Source organism: Microcaecilia unicolor, chromosome 11, assembly GCF_901765095.1.
Source record: "Microcaecilia unicolor chromosome 11, aMicUni1.1, whole genome shotgun sequence".
Lineage (NCBI taxonomy): Eukaryota > Metazoa > Chordata > Amphibia > Gymnophiona > Siphonopidae > Microcaecilia > Microcaecilia unicolor.
Genome location: NC_044041.1, coordinates 178,580,371 through 178,604,814, shown reverse-complemented (window position 1 = coordinate 178,604,814; position 24,444 = coordinate 178,580,371). Strand labels below are relative to the sequence as shown.

The window sequence follows — 24,444 nt, the reverse complement described above, 5'->3', positions numbered from 1 at the left end:
CTTGGTCAGAGAAGGGGTGGCTCTGAAAACATTCACAAATCAATGGTCTAAATCTGGCTGATCCAATTTTCAGTTGCTTACTCCGCTGGTTAGGTTCAGTTGAAAACTTGACTAAAGGCAACTGGGAAAAACGATCTTACTATGTTTGCCACTGAGGGGCCGATGCAGAAAAGTCCCAGTAAAGAACCTTTCGCTATTTCCACCTCGGTAAAAATTACCAAGGTGGAAATAGTGAGCGATGCTCAAAACAAATCTGATGCAAATGAGCTGCACGGACGTTTACCATGCAGCTCAAACCAGGGCATGTGCACAGCAATCATTTGTTAAGCATGGTTGCTAGCAGCATGCCCAAAATACTTTCACCACACACGCTGCATGGGAGAGGAAAGCTATTATGGCAAGCTTCGCAGTTCTTATGGTCACAAAAACTTTCCATGATGAGAAGAGAAGGAAAATGGGACTTGATATACTGCCTTTCTCTAGTTTTTGCAACTACATTCAAAGCAGTTTGCATAGTATATACAGGTACTTATTTGTACCAGGGGCAATGGAGGGTTAAGTGACTTGCCCAGAGTCACAAGTGTTGGATTATTTGTAGTAAATAATTAGCAGATTTTAGTACACACAGCTTCAGCTTTAGAAATGTTAATTTCTTTCTTCATCTCTCTCTCATTCACCCCTGAATAATTCACTGCTGAGTCACTTTAAAGTTGAAGTAACAAAACATCTGTTTACTCACAGTTTGTAGTTAGATTATAATCAGACAGGCTTATATATACATATTACTATACATTTGTATTATCAGCTCCTTCCATGTGCTTAGATGGTAATGGATGCTCACACCACCATAGATCCTCTCAGGTTAGGAGAGATCATAAGCTCCATGTGCTCCATGTGCTGCATGTGCTGTGTCTACTGTGTCTAACCCCCACAGGAAGTTGCATAGCTGTGTGACCTCTCTAAGTAATTCACATCAGAGGTCACAGAGTAATCACAGAGAAATAATAGGTGACAGGCAATGCATGTAAAAATACAATACATTCCAACAAACCCCTTCTCATGCATAACTGTCATGCAATTATTTATTCATACAAAGTCCAAGCTTTATACGAAGATTCACAAAATGTTCTCTGGGTAACGGTTTGGTCATGATGTCAGCTGTCATCTCACTGGTGTGACAATAGTGTAGACTGATGACCCCTTCTTTCGCCAACTCTCGCACGTTGTGGTATTTCGTTGCGATGTGCTTGGTGCGTGACTGAACCTTGTCATTCTGTGACAGTCGGATGCAGCTCTGATTATCTTCCATTATCTGGATTGGTCTCTTTTCAGCTATTCCAAAATCCAGCAAAAGTTTTTCAATCCACATCAGTTCTCTGCACGCTTCCGATACGGCCACATATTCAGCTTCTGTAGAAGACAAACTCACAATACTTGTTTATGACTGGCCCATGAAATTTGTACATTTCCATACATAAACACATATCCACTTGTGGATTTATAATCAGAATGATCCCCTGCCCAATCTGAATCACAGTAACATATTAGTTTTGGATTACTATTGGCTGAAATCTTTAATTTACAATCAATGGTACCCTTTAAATACCTTACCATCCTTTTAACTGCAGTCCAATCTGATTTGGTAGGTGAGCTGACCCTTCTGCTCAAAATTCCTACTGCATTTGCTATATCAGCCCTGTATGTGGTAGCTAGATATAAAAGCTTACCTATGGCTGATCTATATTGGATGTTATCTGGTAAAGGTTCTCTTACTGTTTCATCCTTCAGAAAATCAGTGATCATGGGAGTGCTTACAACTTGGGCATCTTGCATACCTAAACTTTCAATAAGCTCATTTATTTTCTGCTTCTGGCTTAGAAGATAAGAACCATCATTTTGTTTCTCAATTTCTATCCCAAGATAGTATGACACATTACCAAGTTCTTTTATTTCAACATTGAGGTTTAAACACTTACAATGTCCTTGTACTCTTGCTCACTTTTGCTTGCAATGAGCAGATCATCAACAAAAGCTAAAATGTATGCATATTGTCCATTTGTGCACCTAGTGTACAAGCATTTATCTGCTTCACCTTGCTTAAATCCTAAATTTGTCAATATTTCATGCAATTTATCATTCCAACATTTTGCACTTTGCTTTAATCCATAAAGACCTTTGTTTAATTTACACACTAGCTGTCTTTGTTTTGTATTTATGAAACCTGTTGGTTGTTCCATGTACAAGTCTTCAGTTATATCTCCATGAAGAAACGCTGTTTTCACATCAATGTGTTTGACTTGCATGCCTTTTGAGACTGCAATGCTCAGAAGTGTTCTGATTGTCGTGTGTTTCACTACAGGTGCAAACACTTCATCAAAATCTTCTCCATATTTTTGAAGATATCCCTTTGCCACTAATCTGGCTTTATACCTTTCCACTTTTCCTTGTGCATTCCTTTTTAACTTGAATACCCATTTGCATCCTATAGCTTTCTTGCCAGGAGGTAATTTTGTAAGAATCCAAGTATTATTTTTATCCAATGCATCAATTTCTTCTTGTGCAGCTTTATGCCATTCAGCAGCTTCTTCTGCTGGCATTTTCTCAATCTCATCCCATGTTAAGGGCTCTTGAGCTTCTGCTGACTTTGTTAGGTAAGACAGTCTTAGGGGTGGAACACCTTTGTTTTCCCTGGATGAGCGTCTGACAACAGGTTGGTCTGACCTTTCCGCATCCTCAAAATCTGAGAGTTCTTCTCCAATTGATTCCCCTTCTCCAACTGTACTGTCTTCTTCAATGATCCTTTCTGTGTCTGCTTCCTCTGTCTGTTCCTCGTTAGATACAGATGAGTTGCTTTCAGACATCTGCCTTGGTATGGCATTTATATACACTGGCATGTCTATTATGGTTCTAGTTTCATATTCTGGATGATAAGGCTCATCTGGGATAATCCAGCCTTTATCAACCCTTTTGTTTTCATCAAAATATGTAACATGTCTTATGCCAACAATGCCAGTTTTCAGATTCAAAATTCTATATCCTTTGTGTCCTGGAGCATAGCCAACTAAAATGCCCCTTTCTGTTGTGGAATCCAGCTTATGCCTTCTTTGCTTTGGTTCATGAGCATATGCTGTACTTCCAAATGTTCTTATGTGTGACAGGTTTGGCTTCCTACCATGCCATGTCTCATGTGGTGTGCGCTCAGCGCCTTTAGTTGGCATTCTGTTTTGTAGGTACACTGCTGTGAGAATGGCTTCCCCCCATAGTCTTTTAGGGAGATTGCTATCTGACAGCATACATCTGGTCATTTCCACAAGTGACCTAAATTTTCTCTCTGCAACAGAATTTTGCTCTGGTGTATAAGCTACTGTTGTGATATGCTGAATGCCTTCTTGTTCTAGAAATGTGCGCATGCTTTGTGAAGTGAACTCACCACCATTGTCGGTCTGAAGAACCTTTGGTTTTCTTTCAAATTTATTGCTCACCATGGCTACGTATTTCTTCAGCATGTCTGTGACTTGACTTTTCTCTTTCAGCAAATAGACCACACAATATCTAGAGAAATCATCCAAGAATATTAGCACAAATCTGTTATTTCCCAATGATGGGATATTAAACGGTCCACATAAGTCACTGTGTATTAAGTCCAGTACTTTATTACTCCTATTTCCTGTGTATGCAGGAAATGAGGGTCTCACACCTTTTTGAGTAACACAGTCTATGCATTTCTCCATTTTACCAGCATCTGCACTTATCTGAATGCCAGTGGCTAGTTGCTTACTGTAAAGATCCTGGATCACCTTAGAATCACGATGTCCCAGGCGGCGGTGCCAGATTTCCAGACTACATTTACCATCATTCTTCCTTACTTGCGCCATATGTGAGGCTTCACCTGAAATGTTCAGCTTATAAACATCATTATGCATAAAAGCTTCAGCATACACTTCATCATTTTTAGAGATTGTGCACTTACTGTTTTCAAAATGAATCACAAATCCCTTCTTATCTAATGTAGATACACTAAGCATATTGCAAACTGCTTGGGGAATATACAAGACATCACTTACAGGAATTTCTTTAACTTCATTAGACACTTTGCATTTTAAGAATCCAATACCTTTTGCTTGGATCTTAGCAGTCCCTGCGTTTGCAGTTTTAAGAATACCTTCTTCTGGACACATTTCCTGAAAGAAATTCTTACAATTGGTTAAATGGCATGTGCTCCCTGAATCCAAAATCCAAGTACTTTCATTTGAATTATTATTTACCATAGTCAAAGATTTTTCTGCCATTAGAAAGCCCTGGTGTTTATCTTTGTCCTTCATACATTTCCTGGTTTGAAAATTCTTTAGTTCCATTGGCTTAGGTGAGCTAGAGGGAGTGTTTTGTGTTTCCTTACACCATTTAGATACATGTCCCTCCTTTCCACATGAGTAGCAAATCAGCTTGCCCTTGGGTGGAGTTTTCCCATAGCTCCGCCTTCCTCTGTTCTTTGCCAAGAAATTTGTTTCATTTCTCTCTGACTGACTTTGAGAACACATCTCCTCAGAATCATTTATTATGCATTCCTGCCTTAGTTTTGATGTTGTCTGTTCAAAAGATTGCCCTTCAATGGCCTCATTTACAGACCTAAAAACATCAAACTTCTTTGATAGTGAGGTAAAAAGAAATGCTCTTTTCAATGCATCACACATGGGAATTCCTGAAAGTTCTAACTTTTGAAATGAAGACATAAGATGCATAATGTGATCATTACATTTACTTTTATCCCTTAATTTGGTTTCATTCAACTCTGCTAACCAAATTGGTTGCTGCTTTGCATATGTAGTTGCATACATAGTTCTCAGTTTATATAAAATGTCCTTTGGTGTATCTTTTCCCTCCACTAATATGGCTTGTTTCTCTGAGAGAGCTTCCAAAAGCATGCACTTCACATAATAGTTTGCATTGTCCCATTCAGCCATATTTTCATCTGTTCTGTCTTGATCTAAGCATATATTTAATCTTTTTGCTCGAAGGAGACATATGAATCTTAGTTCCCACTGCTGATAATTAAACTCAGTTAATTTTGGCACCTTGAGAGAATAGAAAAATGGTGAATTTCCTCCCTCAGCCATTTTCTTAGCCTTCTGTCTGCTGTGTGGGGGGAGAGAGAGACAGACTGAATCTTTCCTTTAAAACTTAAGAGAAAAATGTGGCCTTTTTTTCTGCCTGGTAATATTTCTCTTCTTTTTCAATTCCTGGCCCTGGGCCCATAACCCTTTTGTTGGATTATTTGTAGTAAATAATTAGCAGATTTTAGTACACACAGCTTCAGCTTTAGAAATGTTAATTTCTTTCTTCATCTCTCTCTCATTCACCCCTGAATAATTCACTGCTGAGTCACTTTAAAGTTGAAGTAACAAAACATCTGTTTACTCACAGTTTGTAGTTAGATTATAATCAGACAGGCTTATATATACATATTACTATACATTTGTATTATCAGCTCCTTCCATGTGCTTAGATGGTAATGGATGCTCACACCACCATAGATCCTCTCAGGTTAGGAGAGATCATAAGCTCCATGTGCTCCATGTGCTGCATGTGCTGTGTCTACTGTGTCTAACCCCCACAGGAAGTTGCATAGCTGTGTGACCTCTCTAAGTAATTCACATCAGAGGTCACAGAGTAATCACAGAGAAATAATAGGTGACAGGCAATGCATGTAAAAATACAATACATTCCAACAACAAGGAGCTGCAGTGGGAATTGAACTCAGTTCCCCAGGATCAAAGTCCACTGCACTAACCGCTAGGCTACTCCTCCACTCATTCCACCAATAAGAGCCAACCTCATCAGTGATGTCACAATGGCTTGATTGTCCGATACTTTTGGCTCACTTCTGATATTGTGATGTCATAAGGGACAGGGGGAAAGGGAAATGGGACTTGATATACTGCCTTTCTGAGGTTTTTGTAACTACATTCAATGCGGTTTACATATATTCAGGTACTTATTTTGTACCAGGGGCAATGAAGGGTTAAGTGACTTGCCCAGAATCACAAGGAGCTGCAGTGGGAATTGAATCCAGTTCTCCAGGATCAAAGTTCGTTGCACTAACCACTAGGCTACTCCTCCACTCCTTCGCCCAAATGCTCTCGACGTGGGAAGGAGCTGGTGTCTACAGGTCATTCCCGCTGCAGATCCTCCCTCGCCCCGAAGAACTTCTGCTTCTAGCGTCTTCCACTCTGGCACTGCTCCAGGGTGTGCTGGGAGCCCAGCACCCTGATGATGCTCTGCCGCAGGTCCTGGTTGGGTTGGGTGCTCGAAGACAACAGTTGCCGACACCTGGGGGACCGGTGGAGGGCGTCCTGCAACCTGTTCACCTCCTGCGGTTCCCAATGCTTCCTCTCGGTCATGTCAGCAGTTCTTCTGGTTTGGAACTCCGGGGGGAGAGAGAGGGAGCACATGCGGGCACGGGAGCAGTCAGCGTCGGCCGCCCCTGCTACAACATGGCATCTTCTCAGTGCTCATCAGCCTCCAGACAAAAGTAAACGGAAGCACTACAACAACCCCTTTGTTCATGATGTGCTAAAGATCGTTCTCACAAGGGGGCCCTTTTACTAAGCCATGTAGGTACCTACGTGCGCCCAACATGCATCAATTTTGAGTTACCACCCGGCTACCCGTGTGGCCCTTGCAGTAATTTCATTTTTGACACGAATCGGCTAAGCCCTATCCTCTCTTCTCAACATAACAACTACAAACCTGCAACCATAAACACCCCAGGATACAAACTCCCTATTTCAGACAGCCTAAAAATACTCGGAGTCACAATCGACCGCAACCTCACTCTCGAGAACCAAGTAAAAACCGTAATAAAGAAAATGTTCCACTCAATGTGGAAACTCAAACGAATAAAACCTTTCTTCCCGAGGGATACCTTTCGTAAACTAACACAATCAATGGTCCTAAGCCATGCAGATTATTGCAACGGAATCTATGCGGGATGCAAAGAACAACTTACAAAAAAAACTCCAGACCGCCCAAAACACAGCAGCCAGACTGATATATGGTAAAACACGATTCGAAAGCGCTAAACCCCTTCGAGAAAAGCTGCACTGGCTCCCAGTCAAAGAACGGAACATCTTCAAAACCTGCACTTTGGTCCACAAAATCATCTACGGCGTAGTCCCAGGATACATGACAGACCTTATTGATCTACCAACAAGAAACAGACTTGGATCAGCACAATCATACCTAAACCTACATTACCCAAACTGCAAAGGGCTAAAATACAAAACAACTTATGCATCTAGCTTCTCCTACATAAGCGCACAACTATGGAATGGACTCCCGTATGCAGTGAAAACAATACATGATCACCTAAACTTCAGGAAGTCATCAAAAACTCACCTCTTCAAAAAAGCTTATCCCACCGATCCAACATAAATCCTCACACCCAGCAACACAACATAATCAATGTTCATACTGGTCAATTTACTTTCCTCTTTCCCCTCGACCCCATGACGCCTGATTCACTTCTACCTCATCTGACCTCAACACAATCTTGTATTTATTATCAACTGAAATGGCAAATGCCTTTACAGTATTTTTTGTAAGCCACATTGAGCCTGCAAATAGGTGGGAAAATGTGGGATAGAAATGTAACAAATAAATAATTAAGCACACTGGAAAATAATTTTTATTTTCTGGCGTGCAGCAAAAACCAGGCGGTAATCGTCATTCTACATGCGTAGACAATTACCGCATGTATCCTGGGACTACACCGTAGATGATTTTGTGGACCAAAGTACAGATTTTGAAGATGATCCGTTCTTTGACTGGGAGCCAGTGCAGCTTTTCTCGAAGGGGTTTAGCGCTTTTGAATCGTGTTTTACCATATATCAGTCTGGCTGCTGTGTTTTGGGCAGTCTGAAGTTTTTTTGTGAGTTGTTCTTTTCATCCCACATAGATTCCGTTGCAGTAATCTGCATGTCTTAGGACCATTGATTGTGTTAGTTTCCGAAAGGTATCCCTTGGGAAGAAAGGTTTTATTCGTTTGATTTTCCACATTGAGTGGAACATTTTCTTTATTACGGTTTTTACTTGGTTCTCCAGAGTGAGGTTGCGGTCGATTGTGACTCCGAGTATTTTTAGGCTGTCTGAAATAGGCATGGTTACCGCGTGAGACCTTACCGCTAAATCAGTGGCTGGTGGTAAGGTCTCAGACCCAAAATGAATGCGCACCAATTTTTATTTTTGCCACACGTCCATTTTCGGCAAAATTTTAAAAAAAAAAAAAGCATTTTTTACAGGCGTGCTGAAAAATGGATCTGTGAGCTTCCAAAACACGTGCCTGCCCTAGCGCGGACCATTTTTCAGCGCACCTTAGTAAAAGGACTCGTAAACTGTATCTGGATTTTCAAAAGGCGTTTGACAAGGTACCTCATGAAAGGCTACAGAGGAAACTGGAGGAAATGTCCTATTGTGGATTAAAAACTGGTTGAAGGATAGGAAACAGAGAGTGGGGTTAAATGGGCAGTATTCACAATGGAGAAGGGTAGTTAGTGGGGTTCCTCAGGGGTCTGTGCTAGGACCGCTGCTTTTTAATATATTTATAAATGATTTAGAGATGGGAGTAACTAGCGAGGTAATTAAATTTGCTGATGACACAAAGTTATTCAAAGTCGTTAACTCGCGACAGGATTGTGAAAAATTACAAGAGGACCTTACGAGACTGGGAGACTGGGCGGCTAAATGGCAGATGACGTTTAATGTGAGCAAGTGCAAGGTGATGCATGTGGGGAAAAAAGAACCCGAATTATAGCTATGTCATGCAAGGTTCCACGTTAGGAGTTACGGACCAAGAAAGGGATCTTGGTGTCGTCGTCGATAACACACTGAAACCTTCTGCTCAGTGTGCTGCTGCGGCTAGGAAAGCGAATAGAACGTTGGGTATTATTAGGAAAGGTATGGAAAACAGGTGTGAGGATGTTATAATGCCGTTGTATCGCTCCATGGTGCGACCGCACCTTGAGCATTGTGTTCAATTCTAGTCGCCGCATCTCAAGAAAGATATAGTACAATTGGAAAAGGTGCAGCAAAGGGCGACTAAAATGATAGCGGGGATGGGATGACTTCCCTATGAAGAAAGACTAAGGAGGCTAGGGCTATTCAGCTTGGAGAAGAGACGGCTGAGGGGAGTGTTGGTGGAGGTGTACAAACAGGAGACATGATAGAGGTATATAAAATAATGAGTGGAGTGGAACAGGTGGATGTGAAGCGTCTGTTCATGCTTTCCAAAAATACTAGGACTAGGGGGCATGCGATTAAACTACAGTGTAGTAAATTTAAAACAAATCTGAGAAAGTTTTCTTCACCCAACGTGTAATTAAACTCTGGAATTCATTGCCGGAAAATGTGGTGAAGGCGGTTAGCTTAGCAGAGTTTAAAAAGGGGTTGGACGGTTTCCTAAAGGACAAGTCCATAAACCGCTACTAAACGGACTTGGAAAAATCCAAAATTCCAGGAATAACATGTATAGAATGTTTGTACATTTGGGAAGCTCGCCAGGTGCCCTTGGCCTGGATTGGCCGCTGTCGTGGACAGGATGCTGGGCTCGATGGACCCTTGGTCTTTTCCCAGTGTGGCATTACTTATGTACTTATGTCCTCTACTTGGCTCACTTTTATTACATAGAGCAGTGATTTAACCTATTGTGATGTCATAGTGGCTCATTCCACCAATAAGAGCCAACCTCATTAGTGATGTCACAATGGCTTGATTGTATAGAATGTTTGTACGTTTGGGAAGCTTGCCAGGTGCCCTTGGCCTGGATTGGCCGCTGTCGTGGACAAGATGCTGGGCTCGATGGACCCTTGGTCTTTTCCCAGTATGGCATTACTTATGTACTTAACTAGCTAGAGCCAGTTAAAAACGCATGGTGTTGGCCCGTTAAGTTTTGCGCATCGGGACCTGAGTGGTTTATTAAAAATTGACCCCCCCCCCCCCCCCCCACTCCCAAGTCCCTTAATAAGGAAGGACAGGTGGTTCCAGCTAAAAGGAATTATTTAATGTTCAGAAAACAGATCTCCAGTCTCGCCTGCATCCATCTGGAGTTTGGGGGCAGGGAAGCGTAACGCATTCACTTGCCCTGAACTGTTCATATATGAGTGTATCTTGTTGGGCAGACTGGATGGACCGTGCAGGTCTTTTTCTGCCGTCATCTACTATGTTACTATGTTACTATGTTCAGGTTTTAGAAGTCGATTCATCCCTATTCAGTTAGATAAAAATACAAAAGACAGAAAGCTGAAACGGAAACTGGGCTGGGACCGCAAGACGATACAGATATCCGGATCCAAACGTCAGACACATGATTCTGTTTGAAGCAAAGAGGATTAGATGTAAACCTTTTGGCAGAGAAAAGGGTAGGATCAGAAATCCATTTGAGTAGAGAGATATGGTAGCAGTCATTCATAAAGGAAAAATATTCAACATAAAGGAATCCTTCACATGCTCATCTTCCAATGTGGTATACATCATTCAGTGTAAAAAATGTGACGAAGGGTGCTACATTGGAGAAACAAGCCAGATGTTAAAGAAGAGATTTAATTTACATAGACAATAGACATCATATGAAAAATGCCAGTGCCAACCAGGATGTCACCTCTGTGGGACAGCACTTTGCAAAACCAGAACACTGTATCAATGATTTTATGGTGAGAATACTAAAAGGTAACTTTAAAACAATACAGGAACGTAAGAGCTTTGAAGTCAGAATAATTAAATATTTTGATACCCACCAGACAGGACTTAACAAAGATCTGGGTTTTCTAGCCCATTATAAACCATGAAATTTGACTGCTTTGTCACCCTCTTATCACCATGCATATCTCCCTGTCCCTCATCCACCCAGCCCTCCCTGTCTCTCACCTAACCCACCCTCATCCTGTTAGACTGTCACTGAAATGCTTTGATGTTACACTTATATATACTGTCATCTACCAACATTTGCTTATTTCTGATCTGAGGAAGACGGGCTACCTTTGAAAGCTAATAAAAAAATGTATTAAGTTAGTCCAATAAAAAAGGTATCATCTTATTTTCTTTTCTCAGTTTTATTTTATTCTATTTCTATTGAAATTCATTTGGAAATTGGTAATTTAGTGACTTTGAATAATAAAACTTTCCTTTTCATGAAAATGATTGAAATGAATGTTTTGGGGGAGGCAGGAGAGAGGCAATAGATTGTAGACACCGAGGAGAATGAGCGGCCTTTGCTTTTCACAAATTCTACAAGGAGCTGGTGGAGGAGGTGTTGGAACATGAAACCCTATATTTAACATGCACATATGTGTCTTTAAAGAAACTGTGAATACAGTGAAATGCTGAAGCCCGGGCATCTTTCCATGCGCTTCAGAATTGCGTTAGGGTTCTGCTGTTCCTGGATGGGCTCCAGATCCTGAGTTGCCCAGAAGCAGTGCTTGGTTTACATTCAAGTTTGTTTTCTACAGTGTATCTCATGCAATAATGTTGTTATTCAAAGCTTATTTGATTTCTGAATGAGGGCATTTATCTTGCCTATTTCATTTTGGTGTTCTTTTCTGACTTTATTTTAGCCTGTAAACTGCTTTGACCGATTCAGAAATCTAACCTGTCTTCGCCCGTCCCCGCAGGAATCTAACCCATCCTCGCCTGTCCCTACGGGAATCTAACCCATGCCTGCCCATCCCCGCCACAAGTAATCTCCTCCATCCCCGGCCCACCCAGCCCCACCGCACAGCATCGCACCCCACCCCACTGCTCAGTCACCTTGACCCCCCCAAGAAATCCAGATTCTATAAGCAGTGAAAATACTGGTAAAAGTAACATAAATGCATTTTCTTCCATACTCTGCTAAATACAAAATGTAAAAAGATGTACATCTTCAAAAAAAGCAAACATCCATGAGCAGCATGTCCTCCTTCCCTTTTCCTCCCAACCCCTTCTATCCCATGTGCTCTATTTCCCCCATTTCCTTTCCCCACTCCATGTACGTCCTCCTTACCACTCTTTTTTCCAGCCTCCCTCCCTCTCCCTCCCTCAATCCCTCCATCCATCCATTTTTCCAGCCCCCTCCCACCTACTTTCCCAATCTTTTTTCCAGCCCCCTCCCACCCATGAATGACTCCATTCATTCATCCATCCATCCATCCATCCATCCATCCAATCCACCCATATGTTTATCGCCCTTTCTTCTTCTACAGTTCTGCAGGCAACCACCCCAATGACAAATGAAAATCCACTGTTTTATGCCCTCCCTGCATGTACCTCTTTACAGCCTGGTGGTATAGTGGTCTCTTTGGAGCAGGAAAGATCCCCATGTTTTCCTGCCCCGCTGCCGCTGAACTGCTCGCTGCCGCTGCTTCTTTAGAACGGCTGCTGAGACTTCAAGCGGCGGCCTCCTTGCAGCCATTTTAATGAAATGGCGGCAGCAAATGAATCAGTGGCAGCAGGACAGGAAAGAATGGGGATCTTTCCTGCCTCAAAGAGGTCACTAGACCAGTGTTTCCCATGTCGGTCCTGGAGTACCCTCTTGCCAGTCAGGTTTTCAAGATATCCACAATGAAAATGTATGAAAGAGATTTGCATACAATGGAGGCAGTGGCGTCAGTCCGCCCCGGGTGCACACTGCTGGAGGGTGCAGAGAGCAGCCGCGCGCCTGTTGGCTCCGCTGGTTCCCTGCTCCCTCTGCCCCGGAACAGGTTACTTCCTGTTCCAGGGCAGAGGAAGTCAGCGGAGCCGACAGGTGCGTGGCTGCTCTCTGCACCCTCCAGCAGGCAAGAATGCACCCAGGGGGGGGGGGAGGCTTGATGCGCCTGGGAAGGAGGTGTCATTGCGCTGGGGGGGGGGGTCATGCTGCACCCTGGGGGGACGGACACCGCTGCACCCGGGGGGGGGGGGGTGCGCAGCTGCGATCCGCCCCGGCTGGCAGCCGACCTAGGATCGCCACTGAATGGAGGCAATGTATGCAAATCAATTCTCATGTATATTCATAGTGGATATCCTGAAAACCTGACTGGCAAGGGGGTACTCCAGGACTGACTTGGGAAACACACTAGACCACCAGGGTGTACAGAAGTACATGCGGGGAGGTTGTCCTGAGGCTCAGGAGGGGGGGAAGGGAAGGGAAACCCCGGTCTACGCTTCCACAGGAACCCTGCAGGACCTTATTCTATCCCTGCGGGATCCCCACGGTAACCATGGGATTCCGTTCCCGTGGAGCTCTCTAGTGCTCTGCATAGAACGCCTTTTACAGAAATACTAGGTTAATGCACATTTCACTCCTAACTTTGGACACAAGCATTTACACCTGCCACAGGCTGGAGTAAATGTTGCTATTCAAGTAATGGCAATTAGGCATACAGTTGCAGGAATTCTATAACATCACCTTGAAATTTTGGGAACGCCTCTCATCCCCATGCCCCTCCTGTGGCCACACCTTCTTTGGAGTTGCACAGTATGAAATTTAGGCATGCATAGGGCAGATCCGTGCATTACTCCAATTAACTGCTTTTAAAATCAATTATTTATTGTTAGAGCCTAATTAACTAATTAATTTATACACAGATCTGAGATCTGCACCCAAACTTGCATAATCAACTTAGGACTACCTTAGGAGTGGAGGAGTAGCCTAGTGGTTAGTGTAGTAGACTTTGATCCTGAGGAACTGAGTTCAATTCCCACTGCAGCTCCTTGTGACTCTGGGCAAGTCACTTAACCCTCCATTGCCCCTGGTACAAAATAAGTACCTGAATATATGTAAACCGCTTTGAATGTAGTTGCAAAAACCTCAGAAAGGCGGTATATCAAGTCCCATTTCCCTTTCCCCCTGTCCCTTATGACATCACAATATCAGAAGTGAGCCAAGTATCGGGCAATCAAGCCATTGTGACATCACTGATGAGGTTGGCTCTTATTGGTGGAATGAGTGGAGGCGTAGCCTAGTGGTTAGTGCAGTGGACTTTGATCCTGGGGAACTGAGTTTGATTCCCACTGCAGCTCCTTGTGACTCTGGGCAAGTCACTTAACCCTCCATTGCCCCTGGTACAAAATAAGCACCTGAATATATGTAAACTGTTTTGAATGTAGTTGCAAAAACCTCAGAAAGGTGGTATATCAAGTCCCATTTCCCTTTACTGAATTCCCCCCTTAGCACACAACTGTCAGAGATGGAGCATAGATGTGTCATAGATATCACCAAGTGATGCTCACGGCTAACAGAATAATATCAGTTGCACACTGCAAAGATGAGCAGTGGGATATTACCTTTTCTAGAAATGATATAAGGGAATTTGATTTATCTAGATTTAATTTAAGCCAATTACTATGCAGCCAGTCAGCAACAGTAATAAGTTTTTTTGTTGATATTAGAATTATTTTATATTAAGGATTGCCTGGGAGTTGCATTTATCTAAGGTAATCAGTATTTGAATATCATTAACGTAAAGAAATGAAGAAAATTCTAGGGTTTAAATTAAACTTGCCAGTGCGCCTATAAAGGTATGAAAGCATAGGGACACTAGAACTGAGCCCTGGGGGACACCATAGTGTAGAGAGTAAGGCGCTGAGGAAGCATCCTGCAAATGACAAAAGAAGCATACAATGAAGTAGAGTGAGTGTCGAGGATACCAATCCGCTAAATAATCCCTATAAATCAATGAAATCTTTTCTCTGCTAAAGATAGACATCCAACCGGGGCTTTCAAAAAGGGTGTGCTGGGCAGACTTATACGGTCTGTGTCCTGAAAAAGACAGGTACAAATCAAGGTAAGGTATACACAAAATGTGGCACATATGAGTTACCTTGTTGGGCAGACTGGATGGACCGTGCAGGTCTTTTTCTGCCGTCATCTACTATGTCACTTATGTTATACACAAAATATGTGTGTTGTATTTGGGACCATCTCCTATATGCACATATTGGCAAACAGGTAAGACTACAACAAGCAAACAAATGATCTGTTCAGATCAACCTAATATTTGGGTCATTTGCCCCATATAGTGCAGTCAAGAAGCATGGACTTTCAAAGAACTATAGATTTCATTTAATTATGGGGGTCATTTAGGAGTTGGCATGCTTGTGTTGACATACTTGCTTTCACTATTTTGAATATTAATTTGCTTGTTTATGTTTTTACCCCTAATTTTTTTTGTTACATTTGTACCCCGCGCTTTTCCCACTCATGGCAGGCTCAATGCGGCAGGCAGTGAAGGGTTAAGTGACTTGCCCAGAGTCATAAGGAGCTGTCTGTGCCGGGAATTGAACTCAGTTCCTCAGGACCAAAGTCCACCACCCTAACCACTAGGCCACTCCTCCACTCCTAATGCCGAAACACAGTCATGTTGGGTTTTATTTATCTGTGATCACGTTTTAGTGTTGTATGTTTAGCATTTGTTGCTCCATTATTCATGTATTAATACATTGTGGGAAGGTTTTTTTGTAAGACACCTTGAATAAACCATAAAATAAGCCCATTGCTTCCAGGGCAGTTGGGAGATTATAGTGCCTAGCCTAGGGCACTAGTAGAGCCTTTACGTTTGTACCTTTGGCAATGGAGGCTTAAGTGACTTGCTCAACATCACAAGGGGACACTAAGGACCTCAAAGATAACTGAGAGGGGTGCAAAACTCAAGGTTTTCCTAATACCCTTTCACAGGTCCTGGGTAAGAGCAAGGAAAGGTTATAACCAAACTAAGAGTAATACCGATAGATTGCGTGGGCCAAATGGTCCCTATCTTCCAACATTCACTGTTATTCTGTATAAGTTGCATGAATGTATCTCAGATGAAATATACATTTTTACCATAGGCACATCTGGTCTGTGTCAAGTTAACATGTACGTTTCTGCATCAGTTCCTGGAATATAAGTTGCCTAAAGTGCAGTGTGTTCTTTTTTTCATAGATTGTTTGAGACCCATCCAGAGTGTAAAGATGCCTTCTTTCTCTTTCGGGAAATTGAAGATTTACAGGATCTGAAGATGAGCAAACAGCTGCAGGCCCACGGCCTCAGGTAGGTGACGTGGCCTCCTTCTCTTCCGCTATTATGTTTGGAACACTTTAATTCTATTCCTGGGGAAACGCTGCTGTGTAATTGTATAAAATCAGACATCTGACAGTTTTTGGCCCTTCTTCACCCACAGTTTGCCAAAGCTGGCTATCTGAATTACTATGGGTCAAATGGACCATGGAAAACCTCTCAGAAGCTCTGGCCCTCTCGGGTGGTGACATGTAGAAGGTATCAGGGTGACGTGGAAGAGCATAATCGAAAGGGACTTCCAAGTTTTGATGAGGACGTCCTAGCAAAACGTCCCCATCCAGGGGCAGGGAAACCCGTATTTTCGAAACAAGATGGACATCCATCTTTAGTTTCGATAATATGGTCAGGGACACCCAAATCCTGAAATTTGGTCGTCCTTAGAGATGGTCGTCCCTAGACTTGGTCGTTTCTGGTTTTCGTCGATAATGGAAACCAAGGACGTCCATGTCAGAAACGACCAAATGCAAGCCATTTGGTCGTGGGAGGAGCCAGCATTTGTAGTGCACTGGTCCCCCTGACATGCCAGGACACCAACCGGGCACCCTAGGGGGGCACTGCAGTGGACTTCATAAATTGCTCCCAGGTACATAGCTCCCTTACCTTGTGTGCTGAGCCCCCCAAACTCCACTACCCACAACTGTACACCATTACCATAGCCCTTCTGGGTGAAGGGGGGCACCTAGATGTGGGTACAGTGGGTTTGTGGTGGGTTTTGGAGGGCTCGCTGTTTCCTCCATAGATGTAACAGGTATGGGCCTGGGTCCGCCTGCCTGCACCCACTAAAACTGCTCCAGGGACCTGCATACTGCTGTGATGGACCTGAGTATGACATCTGAGGCTGGCATAGAGGCTGGCAATCAATATTTTTAAAGATGTTTTTTGAGGGTGGGAGGGGGTTAGTGACCACCGGGGTAGTAAGGGGAGGTCATCCCCTATCCTCTCCAGTGGTCGTCTGGCCATTTCGGGCACCTTTTTGTGCCTTGGTCGTAAGAAAAACACGACCAGGTAAAGTCGTCCAAGTGTTCATCAGGGACGTTCTTGTTTCTTTCGATTATGGGTCGAGGACATCCTAGTGTTAGGCACGCCCAAGTCCCGCCTTTGCTACGCCTCCGATACGCCCCCTTAAACTTTGGCCATCCCTACGATGGAAAGCAGTTGGGGACGTCCAAAATCAGCTTTCAATTATACTGATTGACCCTGTGAGAAGGACGCCCATCTTCCGATTTATGTCGAAAGATGGGCATCCTTCTCTTTCGAAAATGAGCTCAACTGTGACCTGGTTGTGGACTTTATATACAAAATCATTGTTTGAGCATACTCTCACTGATACTCAACAGCAGTGACCTCTGTGCTCTATGTCAACTGTGGGTGATGACCACTGTACCCCCACCCTTCAATAGTTTGGCCTCAGCTACCATCTCTCTCCATTCTTTAGCTAGTAGACAACACCAGTCCTTCCCCACCCCTTGCCTCATTCCACCATAGTAAACATAGTAAATGACGGCAGATAAAGATCTGCATGGTCCATCCAGTCTGCCCAACAAGATAAACTCATTTTACATGGTATGTGATTTTATTTGTATACCTGAGTTTGATTTGTCCTTACCTTTCTCAGGGCACAGACCGTAGAAGTCTGCCCACCTCTGTTCTTGTACTAAGTTCTGAAGCTAACATCAAAGCTCCTTAAAATTTACACTCCAGCCCATCCCTATCTATTCAGTCACGATCAGGGCGTAGACCGTAGAAGTCTGCCCAGCTCCCATTTTGTTTCCCAATTACCGGCATCACCACCCAATCTCCGCTAAGATTCCGTGGAGAATTTAGGTAATTACTGTCCCTCCTGCACTTATGGTAATCTAAGTGAGACATAAACCCAATAATAAAAATTGATACATTATATACAGATGTGTCTAAGTGATCTCATAGGTTGTATTCTCTTTGAACAAGTAGAATGAGTCTGCCACACACTGGTGACAGCATCTGAACGCTCTGAGGTCTCTGAGCTCCAAGAAACTGATGTAGTGGTGGATCTCAAGAGATCTCAATGCAGAACAATAGAATAGGTATATATTGCATGTTGTCTGGAAAAAAAAAACAGGACCCTTTACATAGCTTCAAAATACTTTACAACTGTTTAAACTTTTAGGGCCCCTTTTACTAAACTGCGCTAGCGATTCCTGCACAGCAAACGCGACGAAGCCCATTCAAATTAAATGAGCTGTGTTGCATTTGGGAATCACTAGCATGGTTTTGTGGGTTTTGGCAACATTCATCTTTTGCCGCATTCTGGGCATTTTTTGAAACCTGACTTGCGCTTGGCCATTGTGAAGAAGAGTGTAGGAGGGAGCACTGGGAGATTTTCTGAGATCCGTGAGCTTTCTTGGAGTGTTCTTTGTTTTAGGTGAAAAGAGAGTTGGAGGATACATCCATGTGGATAAGGTAAACTGAGGGAGGAAATGAGCTGGCTTAGTGGTGGGAGGTGATTGGTGAATGCTCAGAGGAACAAGGACCTTTATAAAAGGTTCTTCTGAGCTTTGGGAGAGCAAATGTATTGGGACCGATATTCGGCCAGTGGGAGGCAGCCCACATAAGTGCTGCGGTCGGTGCTGACCCTGGATATTCAATGTCAGGCCATTTCCGGTGACCGGAATTGATATCCGGGTTTTTTTTGGCTGGCGCTAACCTAACCAGCTAAGTGAATATTCAATGCTGGCTGGTTAGTAGTGGACAAAGATAGGCTACTTCTGGCCAGTTAAATAGCTTTGAATATTGAGGTTTTGACGTTATCCATGCTGTTCTTGTTTTTATCTTGTTTTTATCATGCATGCCTCGTCCATGTGTTCTCCATTTCTCAGTTAGTTTGGCAACAGTATTTTGGTGAAACTCTGTATTTAGATTGCGGTCTGGAAGACAGCTTTTGAGCCCTCAGTCATTTTTTATACCGGACCAACTGTCAGTGTTTTGTTTCACACATTGTCTATCAGATTGACCCTTGATGAAGGCACTTTGATGCCAAAACGCAACCCGTGTCAGGTCTCTGAATAAAGGATTTTTTGTTTCTCCATTCTTGAAAGCCCATTGTGCTGTTTTTCTTGGACCATTTCTCGGTCACCCATCCTTCTTTCTGTGGTTTCATCCTACCACAGCATTACAATAGACTGTAAAGACTGAGAACACTCAAACTGACATTTCCATATTTTACCTTCTACATCCCTCCACTTAGGTGTTACCACTGTTTGGCTGACTCATCCTACTTGTCCAGGTTAAAAGCATGGTTTCTTACCTGTAGCGGGGATTCTTCATGGACAGCAGGATAAATAAACCATACAACATCCCTCCCAACACCACCGCTTCCATCCCCTCTTAAATAAGCCTAGCAAGGCTGGGGATCACACTGAGGAAGAAAGTCAGCTAGTTTAGTGCTAGGGGGCTGAAGGTTTTTCTGATCTCTGGGAAAGCAAAATCCATCCCTGGCTCCATTGGATGACATCGCCAGTATGTGGTTGACTGATCCTGCGGTTCATGGAGAACCTTCATTATAGGTAAGTAACCTCGCTGTATCACAACAGATAAATTATTTCAACTTTTTCTTTCTTACACCAATTCCCAGGGTGATGTCCTTCATCGAGAAGAGTGTGGCCCGTCTGACACAGGAAGACAAACTGGAACAACTGGCAACAGATCTGGGCCGAAGCCATTACAAGTACAGTGCCCCTCCAAAATATTACCAAGTAAGAAAGAGGTCAGCCCTGGGAAGGATGACTGAGAGAGATGAAAAGATCACTAGCTGAAGCAATCCCCCTTTCCAAGGGACTAGTGGACTCTATTTATCATGCTGAACCAGCCAAGCTTTCAATGACTTCATTCAATTCTAAGAGTCCCAAAATGTTTTCAGAATTTGAGATTTATTCCCAGGTTTTGGAAATCAGTTATTTCCTGGTTCTTTTGTTGTGGGGGGAGGGAGTAAGGGGTGAAACTGACAAGAACATCCTGCTTCCTTGGGCTTCCAGACCAATCAGAACCAGGGCTATAAAACAATGTATTTCCCCTGTCATTACAGTGATATGATTTAATCACTCGCATTTCCAAACTTGAGCTCAAGGCATGTTACAATTTGGGTACAGTGAGCATTTTCCTGCCTCAAAGGGCTTGTAATCCAAATTTTGTACCTAAGGCAATAGAAGATGATATGATTTGCCCAAGGGCACAAGCAGCATCAGTGGGAGAAGCAGGATTTGAACCCCATCTTCCCCGGTTTTCAGCCTGTTCTAATCACTCACCCAACAGCTAGTTTTCTGGGTATGTGGAAATTCCTGGGGGGAGGGAAGCGACTGGAGGTCACAGGAACTCTGGAAATGAACAGGGAACATGGGGGCTACCTTCTCTTTTTGTCTTCAGTATGTAGGGGTCCAGTTTATTGGTGCTGTTAAACCCTTTCTGAAGGACAGGTGGACTCTGGAAGTGGAAGAGGCCTGGGAGGTAAGTCTACCTGCTCTCTGTTATCTATTACACCTAGGACAATGGCAAGGGTAACAGAGTAACGACGGACAAAGCAGTGGCATTCCTAGGGGGGGCAGTGGGTGCGGCCCACCCCGGGTGCACGCCGCTGGGGGGTGCCGCGCGCGCCTGTCCTCCGTTTGTTCCATGCTTCTTCTCTGCCCCGGGGCAGAGAAGAAGCATGGAACGAACGGAGGACAGGCGCACGCGGCACCCCCCCAGCGGCGTGCACCCAGGGGGGGAGTTCTTTTGCAGGGGGTGTCCTTTTGCCGGGGGGGGGGTCACGCTGCATCCGGGGGGGGGGCGCTGCACCTGGGGGGTGGGGCGAATCAGCGATCCGCCCCGGGTGTCAACCCCCTAGGAACGCCACTGGGACAAAGCAGGGGATCCCTCTACGACAAAGAGTCACAGCCGACAGAAGTAGAGGTTGAACAAAGACGAATCCGCCTCTGGAGATATGGTCAAACCGTCTTTTATTAATGCAAATGAAGGAAGGAAGGACCTGACATGGTCCATGTTTCAACGCATGTAAGCGCCTACATCAGGGGTCAAGTAATAAACTCTAAACAGAGACGCAGTTTCTCAACTCTGCTCATATATAAAAACGAATGTTAATCAATCAGAGCACTTGCACGAGTGCGCCAACACTAGCAAAGGCTGTAGAAACTAATCTTGTAACAGAGTGAAATATACTGTCGATTTCTAAAAATAGCTGCGATACTCCTTAGTATTGACCAAAAGACTTCCTGCAAGGCTGATACCTTATTATCCAAGTAAAAGTGTATCAGATTCAAGAGAGATCCTGAGACTAAGGCTGCCAACTGAATCCAGATTTGCAGGACAGGGTTGATCTAGTCCTGGGTTTACCCTGTTGTATGCAGGGACTTCTGATTTCTCCATTGCAATGCATTCCCTAAGAACAGCAAGACTACATGTCCCAGCATGAACTAGGATAAACTCATGACTGGATCAACCCTGTCCTGAGAATCTGGATCCAGTTGGCAGCCTTACCTGAGACCCAAAATCCATCTCTGACATGAGAGCATTTCTGTGTTTTTGCAACCGCATATATGCTTTGATGGTCACCCCCAAAAACTATGGACTTGGTACTTACATAGTAACATAGTAGATGACGGCAGAAAAAGACCTGCACGGTCCATCCAGTCTGCCCAACAACATATCTCATATGTGCTACTTTTTGTGTATACTTTGATTTGTACCTGTCCTCTTCAGGGCACAGACTGTATAAGTCTGCCCAGCACTATCCCCGCCTCCCAACCACCAGCCCCGCCTCCCAACCACCGGCTCTGGCACAGACCGTATAAGTCTGCCCAGCACTATGCTTGCCTCCCACCACCGGCTCTGGCACAGACCATATAAGTCTGCCCAGCACTATCCCTGCCTCCCAACCAACAGTCCCACCTCCCACCACCGGCTCTGGCACAGACCGTATAAGTCTGCCCAGCACTATCCCCGCCTCCCAACCACCAGCCCTGCCTCCCGATCTCGACTAAGCTCCTGAGGATCCATTCCTTCTGCACAGGATTCCTTTATGCTTATCCCACGCATGTTTGAATTCCGTTACCGTTTTCATTTCCACCACCTCCCGCAGGAGGGCATTCCAAGCATCCACCACTCTCTCCGTGAAAAAATACTTCCTGACATTTTCTTGAGTCTGCCCCCCTTCAATCTCATTTCATGTCCTCTCGTTCTACCGCCTTCGCATCTCCTGAAAAGGTTCGTTTGTGGATTAATACCTTTCAAATATTTGAACGTCTGTATCATATCACCCCTGTTTCTCCTTTCCTCCAGAGTATACATGTTCAGGTCAGCAAGTCTCTCCTCATATGTCTTGTAACGCAAATCCCATACCATTCTCGTAGCTTTTCTTTGCACCACTTCAATTCTTTTTACATCCTGAACAAGATACGGCCTCCAAAACTGAACACAATACTCCAGGTGGGGCCTCACCAACAACTTATACAGGGGCATCAACACCCCCTTTCTTCTGCTGGTCACACCTCTCTCTATACAGCCTAACAACCTTCTAGCTACGGCCACCGCCTTGTCACACTGTTTCGTCGCCTTCAAATCGTCAGATACTATCACCCAAGATCAATCTCCCCGTCTGTAAATATCAGACTCTCACCCCCTAACACATACGTCTCCCGTGGATTTCTACTCCCTTAGTGCATCACTTTGCATTGAATTTTAATTGCCAAACATTAGCTTCTGCAGATCCTATTTTTGAGTAGTTTATAGTTACTTTACTTTCTGTTAGGGTTATTTATTTTGTCGTCTTGCTAATTAAAAGAAGCTTTCAAAGCCCCCCTCTCTCTCTCTCTCTCTCTCTCTCTCTCTAGGTAAGTCTTTTCTTAAGGTCTCAGGCTCACAATCAGCTGTGTGGATCCAGAATAAGGTTCCAACTGGATCAATTTGCCCAATAAGTTTGAGCCAGTCCTGGGTTTACCCCATTGCATGCAGGGATTTGTAGTCTTGCTTTTCTTAGAGAACCCAATGGGGAAATCAGAACTACAAGTCCCTGCATGCAATGGGGTAAACCCAGGACTAGTAAATTTGGATCCAGTTAGCAACCCTAATCCAGAAGATGGTAAAAAAGAAAAATTTCATCCAGAGCTTTAGACAGTCATAACGATGTGGCACCTTTGCACCTTCAGGGCTAGGTTTAGGAGAGGCAAGCATGACAATTTCTTGGGTAACCCAGCACCGCAAACAGCCCCTTTATTGAAGCTGAGTGATGCCAATAATTTGGTTTAATTTGATTGATCACTTTTCATTCTATAACAGCAAAACAATTTAAGAATGCAGGGTATGAAAAAGGAAGACAAATGGAGGAAAGCAGAAGGAAAAGGGCAGACACTAATAGAGAGAGATAGGGTCAGCACAAGGGCTACACATTATCTCCCAATAAGATAAAAATAAAATAAAAAAAAAGCAAGAAGCTTACAGCATAAAACAATTAGGTAGGGAACAAATCAGAAACAGACATGAGGAGCCAGAAGCTGCCAGCCAGCCAGCGTCTCAGGAGAAACGCAGCAGCTACTGACCCTAAATCCAGCCAAAAACCTGAGAGAAAAGCCATATCTTAAAACCAGCTTTGAATATTTCTGATATGGAAGTGCGTTTGTAAGCACGCCTTTAAAAAATGAGTATATGCTAAATTGATTTAACCTGCATCAACCTACAATTTAACATGTGTTGAGTCAATTAGTATGTGTTAAAAAGTTCTAATGCATGTTAACATTTTTTTTTAATTAAACAAATGGTTGAACAATCATAATCATGCTTCAAGATTGTTTTAAGGACACATTTATTTACTGACTCCTTTTCACCTGGCCCAGAGTATCTATACATGAGTACTCTTTGCTGCCTTTTCACACCCACTTCCTTTTCCCAACATTTGTTTCATTTTCAGGGTCTCTTTGCATATATCACCACTCTGATGAAAAAAGGTTATCAAGAAGCCGAAAGAGGGTGTGGCATGAACAAATCAACGGACCCCGAGAAGACAGAAACTTCCAGCATCGGCTCCATCCAGAACAGTGTTTAGAGGACATGGCCAGCCTGCCTTACTCTACTGTTACCCAATGCTGCCCTCCAAACTCTGAACATGGATCCTTGTACCCTCTGCGGTCCTGCTATACCTGGGGAGGAATGTTCACCTTTACGAGGATCCCCGTGCTATGTACTGGCGTACCCCAGCACCTTCCTCATAGGCGTGCCTCTTAGTCATAGACTCTTCCTAGTTTACTCTTTTTAAAAGATATAACACTGTAGAAGTTTTCTTTTTTTTCCCTGTGTAAATGATGTTTCATGGTAAATGAAGTTGATCTTTTTTCTTACCTAACATTTCCAAACACAGA

General features: G+C 43.7%; 1 protein-coding gene across 1 annotated transcript in view; it reads left to right on the top strand.

Annotated features, from left to right (window-relative positions):
* Positions 1-24,444, top strand: part of LOC115480528 (cytoglobin-1-like) — a 47,679-nt gene extending 23,235 nt beyond the window's left edge. Inside the window, exons 2-5 of the mRNA XM_030219269.1 lie at positions 15,929-16,036; positions 19,674-19,794; positions 20,462-20,542; positions 23,997-24,444. Of these exons, the coding sequence (XP_030075129.1) occupies positions 15,929-16,036; positions 19,674-19,794; positions 20,462-20,542; positions 23,997-24,131 (445 nt within the window). The 3' untranslated portion in view covers positions 24,132-24,444. The remainder of the gene's footprint in view (positions 1-15,928; positions 16,037-19,673; positions 19,795-20,461; positions 20,543-23,996) is intronic.